The 22321-nt window shown below is 27.8% G+C and overlaps 4 protein-coding genes across 5 annotated transcripts; 2 read left to right on the top strand and 2 right to left on the bottom strand.

Moving 5' to 3' along the window:
* Positions 1-7966: 7966 nt before the first annotated feature.
* LOC128964482 (zwei Ig domain protein zig-4-like) lies at positions 7967-11201 on the bottom strand. 2 transcript variants are annotated; one of them, XM_054311080.1, is made up of 6 exons: positions 10882-11201; positions 10552-10771; positions 10298-10483; positions 9948-10203; positions 8112-8389; positions 7967-8029 (listed from the first exon to the last, which is right to left on the bottom strand). In XM_054311080.1, exons 2-6 carry the CDS (start codon positions 10729-10731, stop codon positions 8012-8014), a joined length of 918 nt encoding a protein of 305 aa, XP_054167055.1. In that variant the 5' UTR covers positions 10732-10771; positions 10882-11201; the 3' UTR covers positions 7967-8011. The 2 variants fall into 2 exon arrangements, with proteins under 2 accessions (XP_054167055.1, XP_054167056.1); XM_054311081.1 differs by lacking the exon at positions 10882-11201 and having other exon boundaries at positions 10552-10834.
* Positions 11202-12081: 880 nt separating this feature from the next.
* Positions 12082-16026, bottom strand: LOC128964473 (eukaryotic translation initiation factor 3 subunit A-like). The gene is made up of 2 exons (XM_054311063.1): positions 15879-16026; positions 12082-15583 (listed from the first exon to the last, which is right to left on the bottom strand). The coding sequence occupies exons 1-2, from the start codon at positions 15925-15927 to the stop codon at positions 12189-12191; spliced, it is 3444 nt and encodes a 1147-aa protein (XP_054167038.1). The 5' UTR covers positions 15928-16026; the 3' UTR covers positions 12082-12188.
* Positions 16027-16151: 125 nt separating this feature from the next.
* LOC128964480 (26S proteasome non-ATPase regulatory subunit 4-like) lies at positions 16152-17530 on the top strand. Its single transcript, XM_054311077.1, has 3 exons — positions 16152-16299; positions 16368-17340; positions 17394-17530. The coding sequence occupies exons 1-3, from the start codon at positions 16274-16276 to the stop codon at positions 17409-17411; spliced, it is 1017 nt and encodes a 338-aa protein (XP_054167052.1). The 5' UTR covers positions 16152-16273; the 3' UTR covers positions 17412-17530.
* A 904-nt stretch (positions 17531-18434) lies between these two features.
* Positions 18435-21377, top strand: LOC128964475 (membrane-associated guanylate kinase, WW and PDZ domain-containing protein 2-like). Its single transcript, XM_054311065.1, has one exon. The coding sequence runs from the start codon at positions 18759-18761 to the stop codon at positions 21375-21377; it is 2619 nt and encodes an 872-aa protein (XP_054167040.1). The 5' UTR covers positions 18435-18758.
* Positions 21378-22321: the final 944 nt, after the last annotated feature.

Below are 22321 nucleotides of genomic sequence, written 5' to 3'. Positions count from 1 at the left end.
AACTAACTCTTTTTGTTTTTCCAATAACAATAAAAAACAAATAAAACAAAAAGGAAGACAAGTATTGCATTGATAATAATGGCTGCAATCCATGGCAGAGGCAGTGAATTGGACTCATTATCACTGATTTTGCTTTGTTTTTGGTACTGAATTTGTGGACTTCTTAGTTGAAGACTGTGAACATAATTTTCGACATTTATTTCATAAACAATTAAACTTTTATTTTCATCACTTGTTAGTTGAAAATCATTAAAAGTTGGTTTCAAATCAATGAGTGAATCCTTTAAAGAAGTAGAAGAAGTAGTCTCTAATGATTTATTGCTTATTTTCATTAGGAATACATTTAAAACACTAAATCATTCACTGAATGATTTTTATCGCAAAATATTTACTTAATAAAAATATTTTACCATTTTTTATATATATATTTTACATTTATATATTTGTCATATGTATATAAATTATATGAATAATCGGTAGAGTAATATAAAAAATTTTAATTTTATAAAACAAAACTATTGGTCTCTAAACTTGATATAAATATGAAACTATGATTTTAATAATGAGAATCAATAAAAAAGTCTATTTAGTCGGTTAATTGGGTCAACAATAGTGTCCAAACTTTTGTGAAAAGCTTTTTTTGCGCACATATATGGCATATACTATACATATGTACGGCACGTGAGGACCGATATCTCGACAAACAGAGGAAGACCTCAAAAAGTTAATTATTAAGCTTTATATTGGGCTCAGATATCACGTTTGAATTTACAGTAGTGAATACAAATGTAACTAAAAAACTGAATACATAATTAAATTGATGGGTTCTGTAGTTAGTGTCAACAGTTTTACAGACAAACATATCGAGCAGTGGCCGCACCCACCTATAACTATACATTACTAAACATACCAGTGGTCATAAACGATCATCCCTTAGGATTCATACAATTATTAACTCTAGTTTTATATTTTGTTTTTTAAATTGATAAATAGTTTTAGTTTTACACTTTCGACACACTTAATGAACTATTTTAAATGCATAATGCATTCATTGAAGTCCAATATAATTGACAATTTTATATTATATTAGTTATGCTAGTTATTAGTAATGCTTTCATATCTATTTTAAATGTATATTTGTATTTTATATTGTTATTTAATGATAATATAGTATATAATTAATCAAATCAAATATAATTATTACAACTGGAAAAAATCTTTAACTTTGTTTACAAAATTAAACAAAGTATAAGTAAACAATAAATATAATAATTATAATCTAAAATACTTAAACAAAAAAAACAAGTGATAATAAAATATTAAAATAGAATAATATATTTTGTTATTTTATTATATATTTATGTGTTTTATTCATAATATTTATATAAATATAGTATTATTTTTGATACAAAGCACTGATTCAGTGAAATTCAGTTAATAAATGTGTTGTTCTATTGAAGAATACTATAAATAAAAAGATACATAAAATATATGTTATATAAAAATTTTTGGATAGTTTTGATATTAATTGAACGTAAAATGAATAAACACGATATACAGTAAAATATATTCTAAATATAATCCATAGTATATACTGTATTACATTATATACTGTATAAATGCAATGAAAAAATTATAGCACAAACACAATGATACACTACTTACACATTAAATATATATCTATTTTTCGGCAAAAATAGCACAAATCGATATTCATTTTATAAAAGCTTTTTATTTGACATTTATTTATTATCTTATATATTGGTATTCTATGTACTATAAGTTATAGTTTATAACATAATGTGGGCTTTTGTTTATATGTATTTTGTATATAAATTGGTATATTTTGTGAAAAGTAATCTTAGTGTCACATTAAAGGGTTTATGATATTAATGTTACTCATATGATGACAAATGGACCAAATAATGACTAAAAACAGTGAATACAATCTATAATTATAATAATTATATATTTCATTCATTTGACGTTAATGTCATTTTTTGTCAAATCCTAATCATATTTACTCTTAAGTAATATTAATTTTTAACATTAATTATTAACAGTATTAATATGTATAAATAAAATCTATTATAAAGTAATTTAATGACTATAAATAATATATTAATTTATTTAAAAGTTATACTTTTATCAAATCAAACAAAGATTATTACAGTATATACACCATTGCTTAATACCTATGCCTTGACTTTAATCGACAGCTTTTTTAGTGAAATAAATATCCGACAAATTGGTTCAATGAAATGGGTTTAACATTGAATTTTAATAATAAAGCGATGTTTCAATAATTTAAAGTAATTTTCAGTAAATGTCATTCATTGCTATTTTGTGTATACGTGTGTTTATAAATTAATTTTTTAAATTTAAATTAAAATTACTTAAATAATCATTATTTGAGAAATCATTAGAAAAACACCACATATTGCTTAATATTATGTGTTTTGTCTATTGATATTATATCACAAGAAATTAAATAAATACAAACATTAAATAAAAATAAAACCTTGAAAAATATTTCTTAATTAAAAGTAAATTTCTATAAATTACAGGTACAATATATTTCTAGTATATTTCTACTTATTTTTATTGTTATTTTTATAACAGTTCATTGAAAATGTTTTCCACTAAATATAATTATCATTATTTTTAAACTCTTGAATTCGTTGAATATAATTAAATAAAAATATTGTATTAAAAATTTAATAAAATATTAATTAGATCTATAAAATATTCATAATTTCACTTTTATTAAAATAATAAGAAATTTATAAATGGATTTTTGCATATTCTATAATATAATTATAATATTTATAAGTAATAACAGTTGAGAATGCTATATAGCATCGCCATAACGAACTATTAGCAAGCATATTAAATTGTTGTGTCTAAACAGTTAAAGACAAAATACTAGATAAATAAAAAATGACATTTAATTAACATTAGCATTGAATTACAAAAATAAAATAATTCTTTAATTAGAAAATTTACTTTTTGATGATTGTGTTGAATCACTCATAAATTTTATCGCTTATAATTAGTATAGTATTCAAAACAAATATTTAAACATCTAAATCAATAATGAAAATTGAATAATTATATACTTTTAAATAATAATAATAATTATGTTTAAATTATGTTAAAACACAATAAGCTTAAGATGTAATATATTAAATTTTTAATGAGTAACAAAAAAATGTACAATTATTTAATAAGTTTTATATTTAATATAAAATAAATAGTATCTTAAATTTATGAAAATTTAATATTTATAAAAATATTATATTACTAATTTTAATATAGTAGTAATTCTTATATATTGAGTAAATAGTTTTACTTAAAGCATATTTTTTATATTTATTATTATAAAATGCTGTTATTTTAAAAAAATGAATTACCTGTTTGTACCAATACTTATCATTGATTTTTTTTAGTAAAATCTATTTAATTATTTATTCAAAATATGATTTAATTAATTTAAGAATTTTTTCATAAAATTTTATATATTAAGAAATACATGTAATCTAAGTAAAATAATTTCGTTAAAACAATTATCATAAATATACCAAATATAAAAATAATTGATTTAAATATTGATCCATTATTTATTATTTAATGCTTTTATCATTTAAATATATAATATTTAAGTACATATAATCTATTTAATATACAGTTTAAGTATACTGTGGTATTAATAATTTTATCAATATAGGGATAATTAACATATTACGTTAGCACTTTTTAAGAAATCTAGACCCACTCCCCTATGTTGGCAAGTGTTAGCATGTAGTCATTTTAGAAAATTACGTTTGCATGTCTCTAACCCCTGACCTCCCACCCCTAAAAAAATAAAATAAAATATTATTTAAATGCGAATGTTCTTAAGGTTTCTACCCCTCCCCTCGTTCGCAAAAGTTCGCTTTGGCCGACACCCCCTCCCTAATTGCAAACGTAATATGTGAATCACCCCATATTGAAAATTATCAATTGACAAAATGTTGATTAATATTATTAATACCATGTATTTAATATTAAATTATAATTATATATTTTTAAATTATAATAAAAATATTGTGTAAACATGATAAATATAAAATAGTAGACTTGTATTTAAATTATTTATCTTTATTAGTATTTTAAAATAATTTTTATTATATTATTATTTATTGTAAATTAAGAGTAATGTTTAGATGCGAGTCTTTACTCATGTTATTATTATTAAATCTATTTTCGACTTTTGATACAAATATATTAGTTAATCACAATTATATTATATTTAGTTATATTACAAAAAATCACATTTTTATTTTAATTACTACCGATTATGTTAAACTTACAATACTTTAATATATTAATATATTTTATGATACAACATTAGATAAGTTATAATTTAGAAATTTTAATCAATGAAAGGGTATTTTGTGTAAAGTAAAAGTTAATTCATCTATAGATATACTGTATTTCCAAAATTAATAAAAAAAATAATAAGACATTAGCCTTTAATCGTGAATTGAATAAAAATACTGTAACTTATAAGCCATCTTATATTATTCAAACACTTGAATAAAATTTATAGTTAAATACAGTATACAATATACAGGTATAGGGTATATAAATATATAGTAATAACTGAATGACATTTTTAAAGAGTAAATTTGTGTTGTGGGCCTCATTAGCCCTTAAAGCAAAGCACTATATTTAACGATAATGTAAATTATATGACTATTAGACTAAATAATAATAATTCAAACCATAGTATAGTTACAGCCGTAATCAAAACGACGACAACTTGTCTGGCAGTTTAATCAATGGCTAAACATCACACATCACACCACTAATTATAATATCAATTACTGAAATCTAAAATATTTGTGAGTTGTTTTAGTTTTTAAAATATAAAGTTTATTTAAGTTAGCAAATGAATCGCCAAAAACCAGAATTCAATGGTTTTCGCTCCGAGGCTTTTGCAATAAAAGTCAAAGTGATTATCGAAATAAAATAAATAATAAAAAAGTGATTTTCAAATAATTTATTGAAGACGTGCTCATCAACACACTGTCCACAGTGTCGATGACGGCTCACATTAATTATCATTTGACAGATAATCAATCAAAAAATTTATGTCTCATTCATTGTATGAATTTCATACACTTTCAATAAACAATAAAAAAAATAAAAACTTTCAAAATGATAATGTTTACATAATTTACATATTAACCAAACATTTAGTGTATTCATCATTCAATTACTTATTCATATAATTTATTTAATACTATCTTAAATTAAATTAGCGGTTTGGGAAATTTTTATTTAATTTCTCAAATAATAAACTTAAATTGTTAGTTTATTTAGTAAATTAAATTAAAATTAACAAGATTAAATTGTGATTGAATTTATAGTGAAAACTATAATTAATTATTTTATATTAGATCAATGTTTACGAGAATCAATATTTTTTAGTTTGAAATGTCAAATAATGTAAGTATTATACTGTAGTATAAACAGTATTTACTATATATTGCTATTGTATATAATTGATATTTACTGTGAAGTAAATTGTTTAATTAAAACTTATATTGATTGTTATTTTGTTATTATTATTATTATTATCACAACAATAATAGCCTTTGGGATATAGTATACTAAATATAGACTTTTTATGCCATCTAAATGATTATATCCATATAAATGCAGTATATACAGTATACTGGTATACTACAGTATAACATCAATCAATAGTATTAATATAACTTAATGTGTCCGTTAAATATTAGTAATTATTATTATTATTATTATTATTACATAGAAAGACAAACTTTTATAAAGTTATGCCCACACAAACTTATATTGACTTATCTATCATTTATTAATATCTAATCATTTACTGTATCTCATGTGCTGTTAATTTAGAATTTTTTTAATTTGATTAGTTTTTTGGAAAAATAATGTTTTATTTTCAAGTAATCAATATTGATGTATATATTCATACATTTATTTATTAAAAATACTGTATGTTATAAATGAATGGTTTCATCTAACAGGTTATAGAGTAGTGGCAAACTTCCTGAGTTTCTCCCAGTCTTTTATATGAATTTATTTCTCCCTCACCTCCCTCTGCTTACTCAGCTCAGGTAGTTTTCCATAAGTTGACCGATATTTTTGTTAATATGTTTTCTCACCAAAATGTTGATCTGGTTTTAAATACAGTATATAACATATACTCTATAATATATGGTATAATATATTATATAAAACATTTGCGTTACAATTGTCATCGCTTTACCGTTCAATAGGTAACGAGTACTGTAGTGACAAATGTCTTATGCATAGACTGTTAAGCTCACGGACTTACCTGTCACTGGATTTTACCGTTTTGTTTGCTATAGTTAACAATAAATATATTTATTTTAAAAGGAAATCAATTGTTAAGTGAAATCATAAACAATATTTGACATAAAAAAGTGATGCAAATAGTTGTCATGTGTATGAAATATATAAAGTTTCTCCAAACGTATTGTGAATGTTTAACTATTTTTAAAAATTTTAACCTTAAATTCAAATTTTTTATTATATTATTTGATAGCTAAATTATAGCACATATTAACAATTAATAATTACCTGATCTATCAATAGTAAAAAATATTCAAACTTTTAAATATCAAATTTACATAATACCTAAAATCAAAATATTTAAACTTTTATTTAAACTTATTTAACCAATTCATATGACCCATTAATTTAACTTAATTGTTTGATTATAATTATTAAAATTGTAATTTGATTAAATTTACTTTTTAAAATGTTTTATTTATCTATTACTTATTTAGTGTATTAAATTATGTAAATAATAATTTGTAACTAAAATTACATTAATATAATTTATTTTATATAATATAAACACAATTAGATTAAACAATAATGATTTAAGTGTTATAAGATGGTCTAATGATATTCAAAATTTTGACTTTAGGTTTTATCTATTGAATCTAATATGATTTAAACAAAATAATTTAATAACAATATATGACAAATTTAATTACAATAATAATTATATTATATAGAATATTATATTATATAAATTAATATATAATATAAATACTGTATTTATGTTTTATGAGTATTACTGTATATTTAATTATTACAGTATAATCACATTTATACGATCGTGCAATAACCGAGTCATTTATATTAATAATAAGTCCAGTACTATAAGTATTATTTATTATAACTAATTCATTTATTTTAATAAATATACAATTATTTTGTTATAATACAAATTTTATTTATCAGATTTATTTAATTTTTAATTATACTTATAAATTCAATAATTTATTTAAAATATATTTTTATAATTGAAAGTTTTTACAAACAACTGATATCTGTTTTAAAAACAGTGAAATTTATTTGTTTTAATTAAAATAAAATATTTTAAAGGTGCAAAACATTATAATCATTAATTAATATATTTATAATAATAACTTATAAGAAAAACTAATGAATCTATAAATAAATAATTTTATGAAATCAAAATACAAAATGACAATGAAATTGATAATAATGTCTATGTATATAAAAATTAAAAATAAATGATTGATAAAACAATAAAAATAAAACATTTTCTAAGAGTTTCACAGATAATAATAATACAAAACATTACATAAAAATAATAATATTTTTGTTGATAAAAACTCTTTGTATTAAATATTTATTATCAGTTGACTCTTAAAATAAATAGTTAAACTAACATTTATTTTGAAACTAATACTGCAATCAATATATTGATAATTAAATTAGTCGCCAATAATCTCGGCTCTTATTCGGGACTCGAGATTATTGTTTAATATATTTAACTTTTCACTTATGATAGTAAACTTGAAAATAAAAATATCATTTAAATCTCTAATGTATTTTTCTTTATAATTTATGTTTTTGTCATTTTTGTTTTGTGTCTTAAATTTATAATTTTTATAATAATAATAAATTTACTTAAAATAACTCATTTTCTGTCCTCAGGCTATTGAAATAAAAAAAAGTAAAAAATTAGATTTTAATTTTTAAAATTCAATTGCATTAATACTAATGATTAATAGACTTACAAGAGTTGGATATAGAAATAGGGTAGTCCTGTCTGAGCCGTGCTGGTTGTCAGCGACGCACATGTAGTTTCCCATATCATCCCACGACAAGTCCCGTATTACAAGGTCTCCGTTCTCTAAAATTTTGTACTTTTCGCTATTTGTTAGCGTATTATCTTCAGGACCGACCCAACTGATTGTCGGTGTGGGCGTACCGCTGGCCCGACACAGGAGTTGTACATCAGACCCTATTAGCTCCAGTATGTTATGAGTCCACATATGAATTCTTGCCGGAGAACCTATTTATACATATATTGATAAATTATCAATGATAATATACAGTAAATTATATGTTTTACAATATATATACACTGCATAACTGTAAAAATATAATATATTATCGATCATTAGCTAAATTACAACATTAAATATATTTCGTGGCTTATTTTTTTATAAACACAACAAATAATTTTTATCATACAAATAACATCACTAAAATACTCAAATAACAATTTAGCAATATTTAATTTATAATAGATCAAAATTTGTGTAAAATTAAATTTCAATTATAATAGTTTAATTGTGGTTATATTGTATTTTTAATAGTTATAAAATAATTTTTAAAAACCTATTCATGATTCAAAAATGTGATAATGATTACTTTAAATTTATTTTAAGTTATATTTTACACATTGATATTTTAATCAAATATCTTTATTGAAATTTTTAAAAATTGATAAAATAGTCTAAAAATTTAAAATTTAAGACTAATAGTATAGTTAAATTCATAATATAAATGAAAAATATATTAATTTTGCAATAAACTGAAAATAATTTTATTTAATATCAATTTTCATGTTTTAGTGAAGATTTATTATATATAAATTTTTTGTGTTTTATATAAATTAATTTCCGTTATATTACTACTGCCATAATATAAATATAAACTAAAATATAAAATCAATTTTAAAATATGCAAATGTTATGTGATATTCAATATTTATAAACATTTAATTAAAGATAAAAGCAATTTTTCTAATCATAAAGAAAGTGTCGATTTTTTGTTTTAATTCAATAAAATATAAGATTTATCAAAAAAGTTTGTCTGGATATTATTTTCAAATTTAAAAAAAATATTCACTCTTTTTGAAAATTATAAACAGTATATTTTAATGTATACACTTAATTTTAAATATAAACACTAATAATATAAATGATTGTTAATTAACTGCATTAGTATTTAATTTTTTGTTGTTGATAATTATATTCAAATACCATATAACAGCAATAAGTTATTTATTTATTTACCGATTTTTATGTGCAATTAAAAAAGCCGAGATTTTATGCAATATACTGTGATGTTATAATTTATAAAACTTTATAATTATATAATTAATTTTATTTTTTAGAATTTATAAATTCAGCATGATATTTGCCTTATATTTAAGATATACTTATTTATTATAATATATAATACTGTAGTACAGTGTATTGAAATTATATAAACTTAAATACACTTTTTTGGGATAAAATTTATTACTCAGAAAACTCATACAACAAAAAATTATTTCCGATAATACTGTATAATGTAAATAAAGTTTGGCTTTTTATTAAAATATTCAATGAAATTATATTTCACTTAATTTATAAACATTATAAATTATTATAATGTTAGTATATTTTCATGTATTTTAGTACATTTAAGGGGAAAAATTAAACTCAATGGCAATAAAACATAGCTTATCAAAATCGGTAAATTCATGAAAAAAATTTTGTTTTATCAGCAAATTATCGGGAATTATCAGCAATTTAGCTAAATATTATAGATAATAAAATTTTTTATTATTTAGGACATACCATATGATTTCTTTGTTAGACATTTGGCAATATTATTGTCTTCATTTATCAAATCATTGGATGTCCTTAAATTGGGAATCACTTTCAGATGCGTCTCAGCGCTCACGCGATTAGCCGGTGAAGAGGCGACACACGTGTAAATGGCCTCATCTTTTGGATGAACACAGTCTAAGAATAGTCGAGAACGAGTCATACTTAGACTGAGCTCTCCTTTCTTAATGTTATCGTCGTCGTCATCATAGGAACCGGTGTCTCCCTATATATATATATATATATATATATTATTTACTTATTAATATTGAATTATAACTTATAAATATATTTAATATTAGAGCAAATTGAAAACATACTTGATCAATTTTGTTTCCATTTTTGAGCCAATGAATGGTAGGAGTGGGTGTACCCCCGGCCTCGCACTGTAGTATATGTGTTGAAGTCTCGGTGGCTGTTATTTCAGACTCTGGCACTTCTCTGAGTCTCAAATATGGATTTCTATACGATTTATTAGATTTTGTTGATTTATCTAAATTTAATTCCTTTAAATAAATAAAAAATTTAAGTATAAAATATCTGTAAAAACAATTGTTTTAAAAATAACACTTACTTTTGAAAACCTCGTTTCTCTGCCAAACAATTCAAAAGTATTTTTAGCGGAATTACTTCGCGGACGACCCTCTGATGGCTTATAATTGATTAGTATTACGCAAACCATCAAAGCTATTACCAAACGATTTATAAGAGATGAAAACAATCCCAAAGAGTAATTGTTATTTGATTTCTTCATTGTATTTATTTTTAAATCGATTCAATGATTGACTTTATTTCTAATCAATAATAATATGATATATTGAATATTTTATAGAATTTATCTGAAAACTTGTACAGTATTTGTCAAATAAAAGTTTGTAAAAGTAATTATCAAATCAATGATTACATAGATTTAGTGAAAAAGCACGTGAATTGCGAAGCAGTAATCGTGTTGTTAGTTAAACTGTAATTCAAACCAAGTTTTATAATAATTGTAAACTCGTTTTGTATGACAACACATATATTCAGTACAAACACACTGTTTGATAGCCAGAGAGATACTACTTGTGTAATGATATCGCAAGGAGTTTGTGAACTGAGAGGACTGTTAGTTCAAAGTCTACTAAACTTCTCAATCATTGTTCACTTGAGATGATGTACTGAATGAAGAATCGCTATAATTGCAGATTTTATGGGCAATTGTTGAGTCAGATCTGTCTGTTAGAGGTTAAGCTGTGATGAAATGTTTTCTTGTGGTCGTAAGTGTCGCCTATTAGATGATTCAGATCAGTATATACTAGGCTTGACGTCAATTTGGCAGTCCATTGGACAACCAATTGCATGATATGCCATCACTTATACAACCAATACAACCGACACATACAAACACACACACACTACCATCACATCCAAACTCAATTCAACAAAAATATATTGCTTCTCTCCCTCCCTCTCTCTCTCTCTCTCTCTCTCTCTTTCCTTTCCTATCCATTCAATTGCTTTAATACCCAATACTCTCATCGAAAACTAATAGTAAGAGATAAAACATTTTTAAAAAGAAATATAAGACTAATTTTGGCTCATTTCCAGAGATTAAAAAACTTTAATTGATTATATTTTATTTGATAATTATATATAAATAATTAAATATATATTTATAATTTTGAAAGTACTGTACAGTAGTAATATAAATATTTATACAGTATAAATAGCATTACATTTATTATTAACTAATTAGTACCTTAATTATTCTAGGTAACCTAACTAATTATCAATACTTCACTATCTCATTATTTATAATACCAGATAACAATATAAATAATAATTTAAATATTTATCAAACAGTTATATAATTTGATATATGATATACTAATACATTCATATTTAGCAATAATTAGTGGTAAGTCCCGACTCGCAAATTAATATAATATTGTATAGAAATTTTAAAGTTATTAAAAATATTTCTATAAATTTATTAAAATTTAATTTCAATTTGTCTACTATTACCATATTTAATTAAATTTATATCTAATTTTATAAATGAGACATTTTTATATCAATTATATATTAGAATACAACAAATTAAAACAAAATATAATATACCAGAAATTAATTTTTATTTAAATTTTAATAAATCATTAATTTATATAATCATAAAATATATGCTTATTATAAGTGTAATTAATTGATATATGATTTACTGTATATCTCATATCATTTGGATATTTGCGCCTTTCGATCATCTCTTCGCCATTCATTGTCATCATCGGCCTGACCTCCTGTGCCTGACCTTCGTTGGCCATCCATTGGTGATCTATTGTCACGCATGGGTCGATTTGATCGCCAATTGTCTGATTCTTTATCATCAACTCTTCTGTCATCTCTTCTAAATTTGTTTCTGTCTCGATCTCTGTTCCCATCTCGCCATTCATTGTCGTCATTCTGGGTTCTTCGTGATTCCTCTGGAGGTCTATTCTCTCTAAGAGGTCGATTCATTCGCCAACTGCCTGATTCTCTTGAATCGCCATCTCTTTCTAACCTTTTATCATCTCTTTTATCTTCTCCTCTATCGTCTCGTCTGAACTCTCTTTTGTCATCTCTATCATCACGTCTAAAGTCTCTTCTGTCTTCAGTTCTATCATCTCTTCTAAAATCTCTTCTGTTATCACCTCCTCTGGGATAACTTCTTTCTCCCCTATCATCACGTCTGTCATCTTTTCGTTCAAATCGTTTATCCTGTTGTCCACCACTACGCCATGTACTGTCATTATCTGCTGGACCTCTTCGCACACCTTCAGCTGGCGGTCTGTTGTCACGAGTAGGTCGGGGTGTTCGCCAACTATCTGTATCCCTTTCCTTTTCTATTCTTCTATTATCTCTTCTGTCTCTATCTTTAACTCTATTAATTTCTTGCCAATCATTATCTTCATCAGCCGGAGCTCTGCGCGGAACTTCTTCCCGTTTGCGCCAATTCTCCGGTTCTCTCGTATCTCTTTCTTCAACTTTGAATCGTTTTTCTTCTTCTTCTTTTTTCTTTTTCTCTCCGAATTCCTTTTCTCTCTCCAACTCTTTTTGACGAATTTTCTCTTCAATTTCGAAGTCTCGTTGTTTTTGTTTTTCTAGTTGTTCTTTAAACTTCGCTTCTCTTTCTTCGTCCTGCTTTCTCTTAGCCTCTTCATGTATACGCCTCTCTTCGGCCTCTTTTTCAGAGATATATTTCTTTCTTCGCTCTTCTTTACGTTTTTCGCGTCTTTCATCCAAAAGTCTTTTGCGTTCCAAATCAAGTTTTGTCTGAAATTCAGATAATTTGTCGACAAATACATTATGTCTTTCTTTGATAATTTTTTGGGCAAATATCTCTTTGTCGTCCAAAACTTTTCTCAATCTATCTCTACATTGAAGGGCTAAAATCCTCTCCTCTTTGATCTCTTTGATGCGTTCTTCTTCCATTTGATTCCATAATTCTTTATCTTTTACTTTCCATTCCTCGACAGATTTCTCAAGAAGGGGTATTTCTTCAATACGTTTTGCGCGTTCCAAGTGATCCACTTTGCGCTCCAATTTTCTCTGTTTACTTAATTGATCTTTTCTTTCTTTCTCTAATTGTTCAATTCGTTTAACTTGAATCTCTTCGGGTCTCATTTTAGCTAATTCTTCGTCATCCAAGTCCAACAAAGCACCTCCAAGTGAGCCTTTCATCATAGATATCTGATCCTTTGCCATTTGTTTCTTCAGTTCGATATCCTGTTTCAATTTAATTTGTTGTTCCCTCTCTTTCTTCTCAACCATCATTCTTTCCTCTTCTGCGGCTCTGATTTTCAACTGCTGTTCTTCAACTTTTCTTCTTTCCTCTTCTTCTCTCTTAAGACCCAATCTTTCCAACTCTTCTTTTCGTTCCTCAATAACTCCTTGTCGTCGAAGAATTTTTATGTGTTCTTCATTTGCAGTCATGTGGTAAGCCTTCATAATTTTGCGTTTAATGTCTTCCCTCTGAACCTTAACCCTATCGGGTTCTATCATATTGCGAGCCTTTTGTAATGTTGAATACATATTAACCAATTGTTTCCTTATTTGCTCGGAAGGCATTGATTGCAAATGCGGGCCTTCAATCACTTCCTCGCCGGTCGAGACACGTAATTCAGTGCCAAATATAAGACAGCCTTTTCTATGATCAATGCGAACTTGAAGATCATTTCTTCGGGCGGCTTCGACCACCATTTTCTCCAAATATGTATAGTTTGCAAAAGGGCAAAGTTCAAGAAGTCGTTTAAATTCAATTGTTTGATAAACCTGTGAAACTTCTTTTAATAAACGCATTGCTGTCACGTCTTTTAGTGCTGTCGTGTATTGTTTTAATTCAGGATAATCTGTATTTTCATTCATCCACTCTATAATTGTCTGAACGCGACCGCAAAGAACTAATGGATGAAAGTCTATCTCAAGATATCTATATAATTCTTGAAGTTTAGGTGAAGCACATTGAAGAACACCCATTCGCTTAAGGTCTTTGATGAGCGAACCTCTATTGGGAACACTAGAAGTAAGGCCTAAAAGTGACGCCAAATTTCGTTGATGAGCCTCAACAACATTTTCCTCTGTGTCAACCAATTTATCAATTTCCGCTCTATTGGGAGGAATAGGTATAGCAAGAGTTGCGGTAACAACTCTAGTGGCCATCTTTTGAATGTCTTCGGAAGTAATGTTTTTACGTAATTCTTTAGATAAGTGAAACAACCGGAAGAGTGCGGCGGAGTGAAAGAGAGGACAGTTAGCTTTCTGGAATACAAGCGACAACTTTTGATAATAATTAGCCATTAATTGAGGTTTCGGTGGTTTCTTAGACAAATTCATTAGACCAAAGCGTTTGATATCATCAGTAGCTTTATATGCCTCCTGCCATAACTCCATCTGAATTGCATTATCCAACTGAACGAGTCGGGTCTCCAAATGCATAGCTTGACTCTCAGGTGAACTCAAATTAATAATATTTTGTTGTTGATGTCCAACTTGTTGTTGCTGTTGTTGTTGTTTCTTCAAGATATCCAAATGTGTGTGTAAATTGTCACAAAGCTTACGAAACTCTGTCTTTCGGTTATAGTTAATACAAAATTTGAACGCTTGGTGTGCGATGTCATGATATAGACGTTCAGTACGTGAGTTATTCTTAAGCAAATCCAGACATTGACGATATGACTCCCAAAGAAACTTAACCCACGGAATGAGTACCACACGATCGGTGCGATCCTGATTGTCTTCATTGCTAACTGCACTCAACAATATATCCTCCGGTGTTTGTGCGTTATCCAAATCATCGACATCGAGAACCGTTTGTTTGCTCTCTCGTTTGGCAGACTCGGCCTTCTCTTCAGCCATTTCGATGTATTTGCGGACCACCTCTTCAAACGACTGTATATATGTCTGTTGACATATAATCTTATACTGATATATGCCTTCTTTGGCCACATAAGACTTCTTGAGTTCGACACATAATTCTAAGTACTTCATCATAATGTCTGGATGTTCCTTCTGCCAGGTTCTGTGTTTCCGTGACCGCAACACATCGCACAATATCTCCAAAGCCCGTGGCTTTTTGCCGACATCGATGAACTCTGAAGATCAACATTTGGGATATAAAAAAAAGCAATCAAACAATTTGTTAAATAATAATTTCCGGCGAAATGCCGGTCAAACAAGTGATAATCAAATTATATAATAATAATATATTAAAATAATAAAATGTATTCAAAATATAATCTTTTCTTTGATAATAACAACAAGTGATATATAAGTTAATTAAGTAAACAATTTATAGGCCATTGATTGACAATAATTGTTATTATTATTAATATATTGATTACGACTACAAATCAATTATTGTCACACATTTGCATCAATTATACAAACCATTAGCCCTTTTGAGGGCATTTCCCAATCGATGAAAATAAATGGGCATATCTTGAGACCAGTTTTGGTGATAATAGTGACAAAAATATGGCAAAAGTGGTGATGTGTTGTGTTTGTTGTGTGATATTTAATATACGGCTAACGCGTGTCAATCACACAATGCGTGTTATATTCAATGTGTCTCTCATTTTATGACACGTTTTAAGCACTCATTGCCAGACATTACATACACTTGACATACAATACGTGTAATAATTATGTATTGTTTACGTTATCTATGGATTGCATTGAATCACAAACAACACAAACGAGTGATTCAGTGATTCAGCACTTCATCTGTTGTCGACTGTGTTTGTCATTCAAGAAGAAGTACTTATTATTTAAAGACATTAACAATGGTTTTGGAGAGTACTATCATTTGGTAAGTCATTTGATGACAACTTTGATAAATAATTTATATTTACAATGACTTGTTGTGGTGACCAACAGTGTGGACAACAGTGAGTTCATGAGAAATGGTGACTTTGTTCCCACCAGACTTCAGGCACAACAGGACGCAGTGTCGATGGTTTGCCACTCGAAGACCCGCTCTAATCCCGAAAACAATGTTGGATTGTTGACTATGGCGGCAAACCCACAAGTGTTGACCACTTTGACCACTGATGTCGGTCGCATATTATCTAAACTTCATGCCGTCGAACCTTTGGGTGAGATTAATCTCATGACAGGCATTCGTGTGGCACATCTGGCACTTAAACACAGACAGGGAAAGAACCATAAGATGCGAATCGTTGTATTTGTTGGCAGTCCTGTCGATGCCGACGAAAAAGAGTTAATAAAGTTAGCTAAACGTCTCAAGAAAGAGAAAGTTAATGTCGATGTCGTCAACTTTGGTGAAGAGGCCGTTAATACGGAAAAGTTGGCCGCTTTTATCAAAGCTCTTGAAGGAACGGCTTCACATTTGGTGACTGTTCCGCCGGGACCTCATCTTTCCGATGCACTCATTAGTTCACCAGTAATTCAAGGCGAGGACGGAAGTGGAGCCGTTGGTATTGGCTCTTCGGGCTTTGAATTCGGTATTGATCCTAATGAAGACCCAGAATTGGCGCTCGCATTGAGAGTTTCAATGGAAGAGCAAAGGGCGAGACAAGAAGAGGAGGCCCGTCGTGTTGTGACTAATACTGGAGAAGAAGTTACTGCCAGTTCTAGTAGTGGTGCGGGAATACCTTCTGGAGACACTTCTGAGGCCCTTCTTGAGAAAGCTCTGGCTATGTCTTTGGAAACGGATGACCATCAGATGAGTGCTAGCAATGACACGCCATCAATGCCTGACTTTGCAACGATGACTGAAGAGGAACAGATTGCTTACGCCATGCAAATGTCTCTTCAATCGGCACAGGAATCGAGTAACAAACCCATCGATTCTCCCGTTCCGATGGAGACCGACGATACCGATGACAAGGTTTGTACCAAATATTTAGAAAATTATTTAAAATAAATTTTTATTTTTATTAGAAAGAAGATAAACAATGATTAAACATTGGGTTATGGATGTCAACTGAATACTGTTTATAATAACTTTTTATTCATATATTTTAATGTATGATTAGTAATAAAAAATTATTCATTTTTTTCTAAATAAAAACTTTTATTTATCAACTAATGTTTATATTATTATATAATTAAGTTATCAATACGTTTTTAAATAAAATTTAATATATTATTTGAAATTATGGTAATTATTAAAAATCAGTATAAATATATTTACTTTAATGTACTGTAATGTTTGTTATTATCGGTAAAATACTTATTAAAAATAGCATATATTTATAAAAGAGTACAAAAATACAATACATATGTTTTATTTGATGTTACGTCACTAAATTGGTTGACAACAATTAGTTTTATTTTCTCAAAAGTTGATTTAGGCATTGCTTTAAAATACGTATTGCAAAATATTGTATATTTTTAAAGAAAGATTTTAAAATTTATTTATTTATTAAAATCAAATAAAGTATTTTAAGCAAAACAGTATAAAATTTATTATTTTTACAGTTTTATCAAAGCATCAAAAATAGTGTTATTTATTTACATAAAATGCCGATTATTTAATCAATTTTTTCTATCTATAGATATTGAAAATATATTTTTTATTTATTTAAAATTTATTTATTTAAATATTTTTTACGATTAGTTAAACTGTAATACAGTGTTTTGACAATACTATTGTACAGTATATGTGTGACACTGCATAACACATGAATTAATATAACCAAACAGTTTTTTACAGTTTACTACAGTCTATTATTTGATATAAATTTATATAATTATTATATAAATATTGTATAAATAATTTTTAAAAATGACTATTGCTACTTAGTATAAATTAGTGTTTAAAAAATGTTATTAAATTTATTTAAAATATATAATTTATAAAAAAATAACAATAATATAAAGCAAATAGAGATAAAATAGTGTGAGTCTACTGTATAAAGCAATACCAGTAGTGCATCAATGCATTGATGTTATTGAGTATTGAATGTTATGTTTAAAAAAGTTATGACAATATAAACAACACATTGATTGACATCACTATTAGTATCAAATRATTAACACATTTATTGTTATTTTTAATGATAATTGTTTTATTTAATTAACATATTTATCATTTATTTGGTTATACGGTATAATCTAAATGATTATTATTGACGATAATGTGTGGCAACAATGACAGTCACCGATAACGTGTCCACTGAGTGGTCTTCAAATGAGATTAAATGATTGCCGAAGTGTTTGTTGCAAACAATATCTTATTATTAGTTTAGACCAATTGTGCCATAATTGTCATCAGTTGTGGTGATAATTGATTGCTTACTCAAAATGCAAGAAACGTTATCACCTGCAGCTGATCTCAATAAAGAGTCTCAACAACAACAACAACAACAGCAATATTTACAACAATTAAATAATGAAGAAAATCATGAAGAAAGTGAAACAAGGGATCAAATTAATACAAATGATAACGAGTTAGCAGTTAATTATGAGGAAAGCCATCATTGGTCACATCATATCAATTACTACAACAATATAACAATCGGCGATTGGTCTATTGGTGGCGGATCTGATTACGGACAATTGCCATATCTTATAGACTCTGGTGATATAATCATTGAAATTGATGGCACAAAAGTTGCGGGTCTCACCCGAACCGATGTCTGCGAGATCATCAACTCGAAGACATCCCATTCTATTAAATCAGTTCAGGCATCAAATGCTTACGGACTGCCGATTGAGTTACGCGAATATCTGGCCCGAAGGTTTGCCAGAGGAAGTATTGATCACGAGTTACAATCGACTATTCGGGACAATGTCTATATGCGTACCATTCCGTGTACAACTAGACCTCCGCGACCTAATGAATCGGATGGTGTTGACTATAAATTTGTCACTAAAGAACAGTTCATTGAAATGGATCGGTCGGGACTTTTACTAGAGTCTGGTGTCTATGCGGCACACTTTTATGGCACTCCATTGCCATTAACAACATTTCCGACCAATGATATGTCAAACAACGTGACAAACAATATCCCTAACTATGAACAACAATCGATGAATAGCTCGATGACATCATTAGCTGCGAAACGTCGTCGTAATCGGTCAAACATAGCGGCCATCGATGCGGCCTCTCTTCCTCACGGATGGGAACGCATATCCGATGCCCACTACGGTATCTATTATATCGATCATATTAACAAACGAACTCAATATGAGAGGCCATATGAGACTGAGCTTATCAAAGGAGTGTCCGGTTTTGGTTTTACGCTTATTGAGATCGATAAAGGATTGGTAGTCGTCAAAAGTATAATACCTGGAGGACCAGCACATACAGCCGGTACTATACAACCGGGTGATGTACTCGTATCAGTGTCTGGTGTATCAGTGGCTGGTTTGCAACACTCAGAAATTGCCCGATTGTTTGCCACGTTTACAGTCGGCGATCGTATTAAACTGACGTTTGCTCGCGGATATCAATTGCCCGCTGATATCAATGATGAAGAATATGATATTTTGAGTATTACTCTCACTAAAGGAATGCAAGGCTTTGGCTTTACTATAAGTGATGCACATTCGGGTCAAAAGGTCAAGAAAATCCTTGATATTGATCGATGCGGAGCTCTTAGACAGGGAGACATTCTTATGTCTATCAACTCGATCGACATGTCAAACATGTCACACTTGGAAGTGGTAGATGTTCTTAAGCAGTGTCCTATCGACGAACCGGCTGTTCTTATGGTTAAACGAAAAAAGAGATTTCGCTCAAAAACTCCATTAATATTGCAAAATAATTGGGAAAACGATGGTTATGTTCAACCAATCCGTAATTGTAAGACACCTAACGCTGAAATGATAGGACGGATGTCTAACACTTATGTCGACAACAATGACTTAATGATTAACCATTCAGTATCTCAATATTTACCAAATAGTAACTCATATCCAATCGATGGCTTTTATGTGAATCAAAACAATCTCAAATCACAATCCGCACCATTACTTCCTACTTTAACAACATTGTCACCAGAAATGCAAATCGAAACTCCACCTCTTCAGCCATCAATAACCAATTCAGATATGACAGCATCGAACTCTCTCGAAGAAGATTATGAATATTTTAGGGCATCACTGACTCGCTCTGAATCAGGTTTTGGTTTCCGGATTGTCGGTGGCGCTGAAGAGGGACGAAATGTTGCTATTGGTTCGATAGTCATCGGCGGTGTTGCCCATAGAGATGCCGTTCTAAAAGCCGGCGATGAAATTATATCAATAAATGAAAGGAATGTAATGGGCGCCAGTCATCAGGAAGTGGTTCAACTTATGTCACAAACGGGACCAATGGTCTCAATTCTGGTCAGACGTAAGCGTAACGCCGATACATATGAAGTGACGCTATTTCGCGAAGACTCTGAAGGTTTTGGGTTTGTTATTATATCGTGCGGTGACTGTGCTCTCATCGGTCGCATCATTGAAGGAAGTCCTGCGCAAAGATGTCAAAGACTTCATATTAGGGATCGAATAGTAGCCGTAAATGGCTTTGACATCACTTCACTCTCTCATCCGGATATTGTTAATATGATTAAAGAGTCGGGACAGACACTCAGTTTGCGTATTATTCCCGCTGATTGTTATACCGTTGAACTAATTCGTGGCCCAAAAGGCTATGGATTTTCAATCAGAGGCGGAGCAGAGTTTAATGGTATGCCTCTCTTCATACTCAGGATAGCACCGGACGGTCCGGCCTTTTCACTGCTCAATGTTGGCGATGAAATCATTGAAATTAACGGTTATTCAACTGTAGGTCTAACACATGCCGATGCAGTTAATGCCATTAGTCAAAGTGGACCCGCAGTTAAGCTAAAACTTAGACACAATTATATTACTCCTATCAATTGGGCCCCAAATATGTCTCCCTTTCCAACATTGCCAACATTTATGAATTAATTTAATTTGACATTTGGTTTTTTTACTGAAAATAATACAAATAATGGTTTATTTATTATTTATATTGAATTTATTTCAAGTATATTTAATGTATATTTATATTTTTATTGCAATCAATTTATATAAATTATATATAAATTGATAATCATTTTAGATATCATTTGCTCATATAATGTGCAAAAATCACTCAAATATTATATAATTTACATAAAATGAAACTGTATTTTGTCTCAATAATTATTGTGCTTTATTTCTACACTTGTAGTTATTACTAAATTAGTGAATCATTTATACATAATACCCTAATTTTTGACATTCAAACTGTTTGTTATTCACCTTTTTTCTAACATTTTGAAGAAATTTTGGGCTAAATATTTTATACTTTGTTTTTCTTCATATAATGTTATATACATTTAATTAATTGTTTATACATTTGAATCAATCGTTTGTATAAAAATAGATCTTATTTAAAATAAATTTTATATAATTCAAATTTTGTTCACTATAATTAAAATTAAAAAAAACACAATAAGACAATGTTTATTATAAAAGGAAACTTTTATTTCAAAACAATATTAAATCTTTTTTCATAAAACCATCAGAAATATGACAATGAAACTAATTATTTTTATAAATTAGTTAAAATTATTATTAAATAAAGAAAATAGTGAATTACTTATACAATGATTATAAAATCAATTAATAATATAACTTAGTAAAGAAAATCTAACAAATAAAACAAATAGCATTTGATTTTGTTTGATGTTATAATTTCATTAAAATCACAAAATTATGAAAACGACTAAAATATGTATTACTGTATAAATGGGATAACAAAGGAGTGCCCGACAATTAGCTRCTAATTTGACGACAATTCAATCATTTAATTATAATAAAGTACAACAGCTTTTTCTAATGTGTTTAATATCGCATTTATTTATTTA

The sequence above is a fragment of the Oppia nitens genome, unplaced genomic scaffold (assembly GCF_028296485.1).
Source record: "Oppia nitens isolate AA-2021 unplaced genomic scaffold, nextdenovo-longstitch-racon4-pilon3 scaffold9_pilon_pilon_pilon, whole genome shotgun sequence".
NCBI lineage: Eukaryota > Metazoa > Arthropoda > Arachnida > Sarcoptiformes > Oppiidae > Oppia > Oppia nitens.
This window is presented reverse-complemented; position numbering and strand designations above follow the sequence as displayed.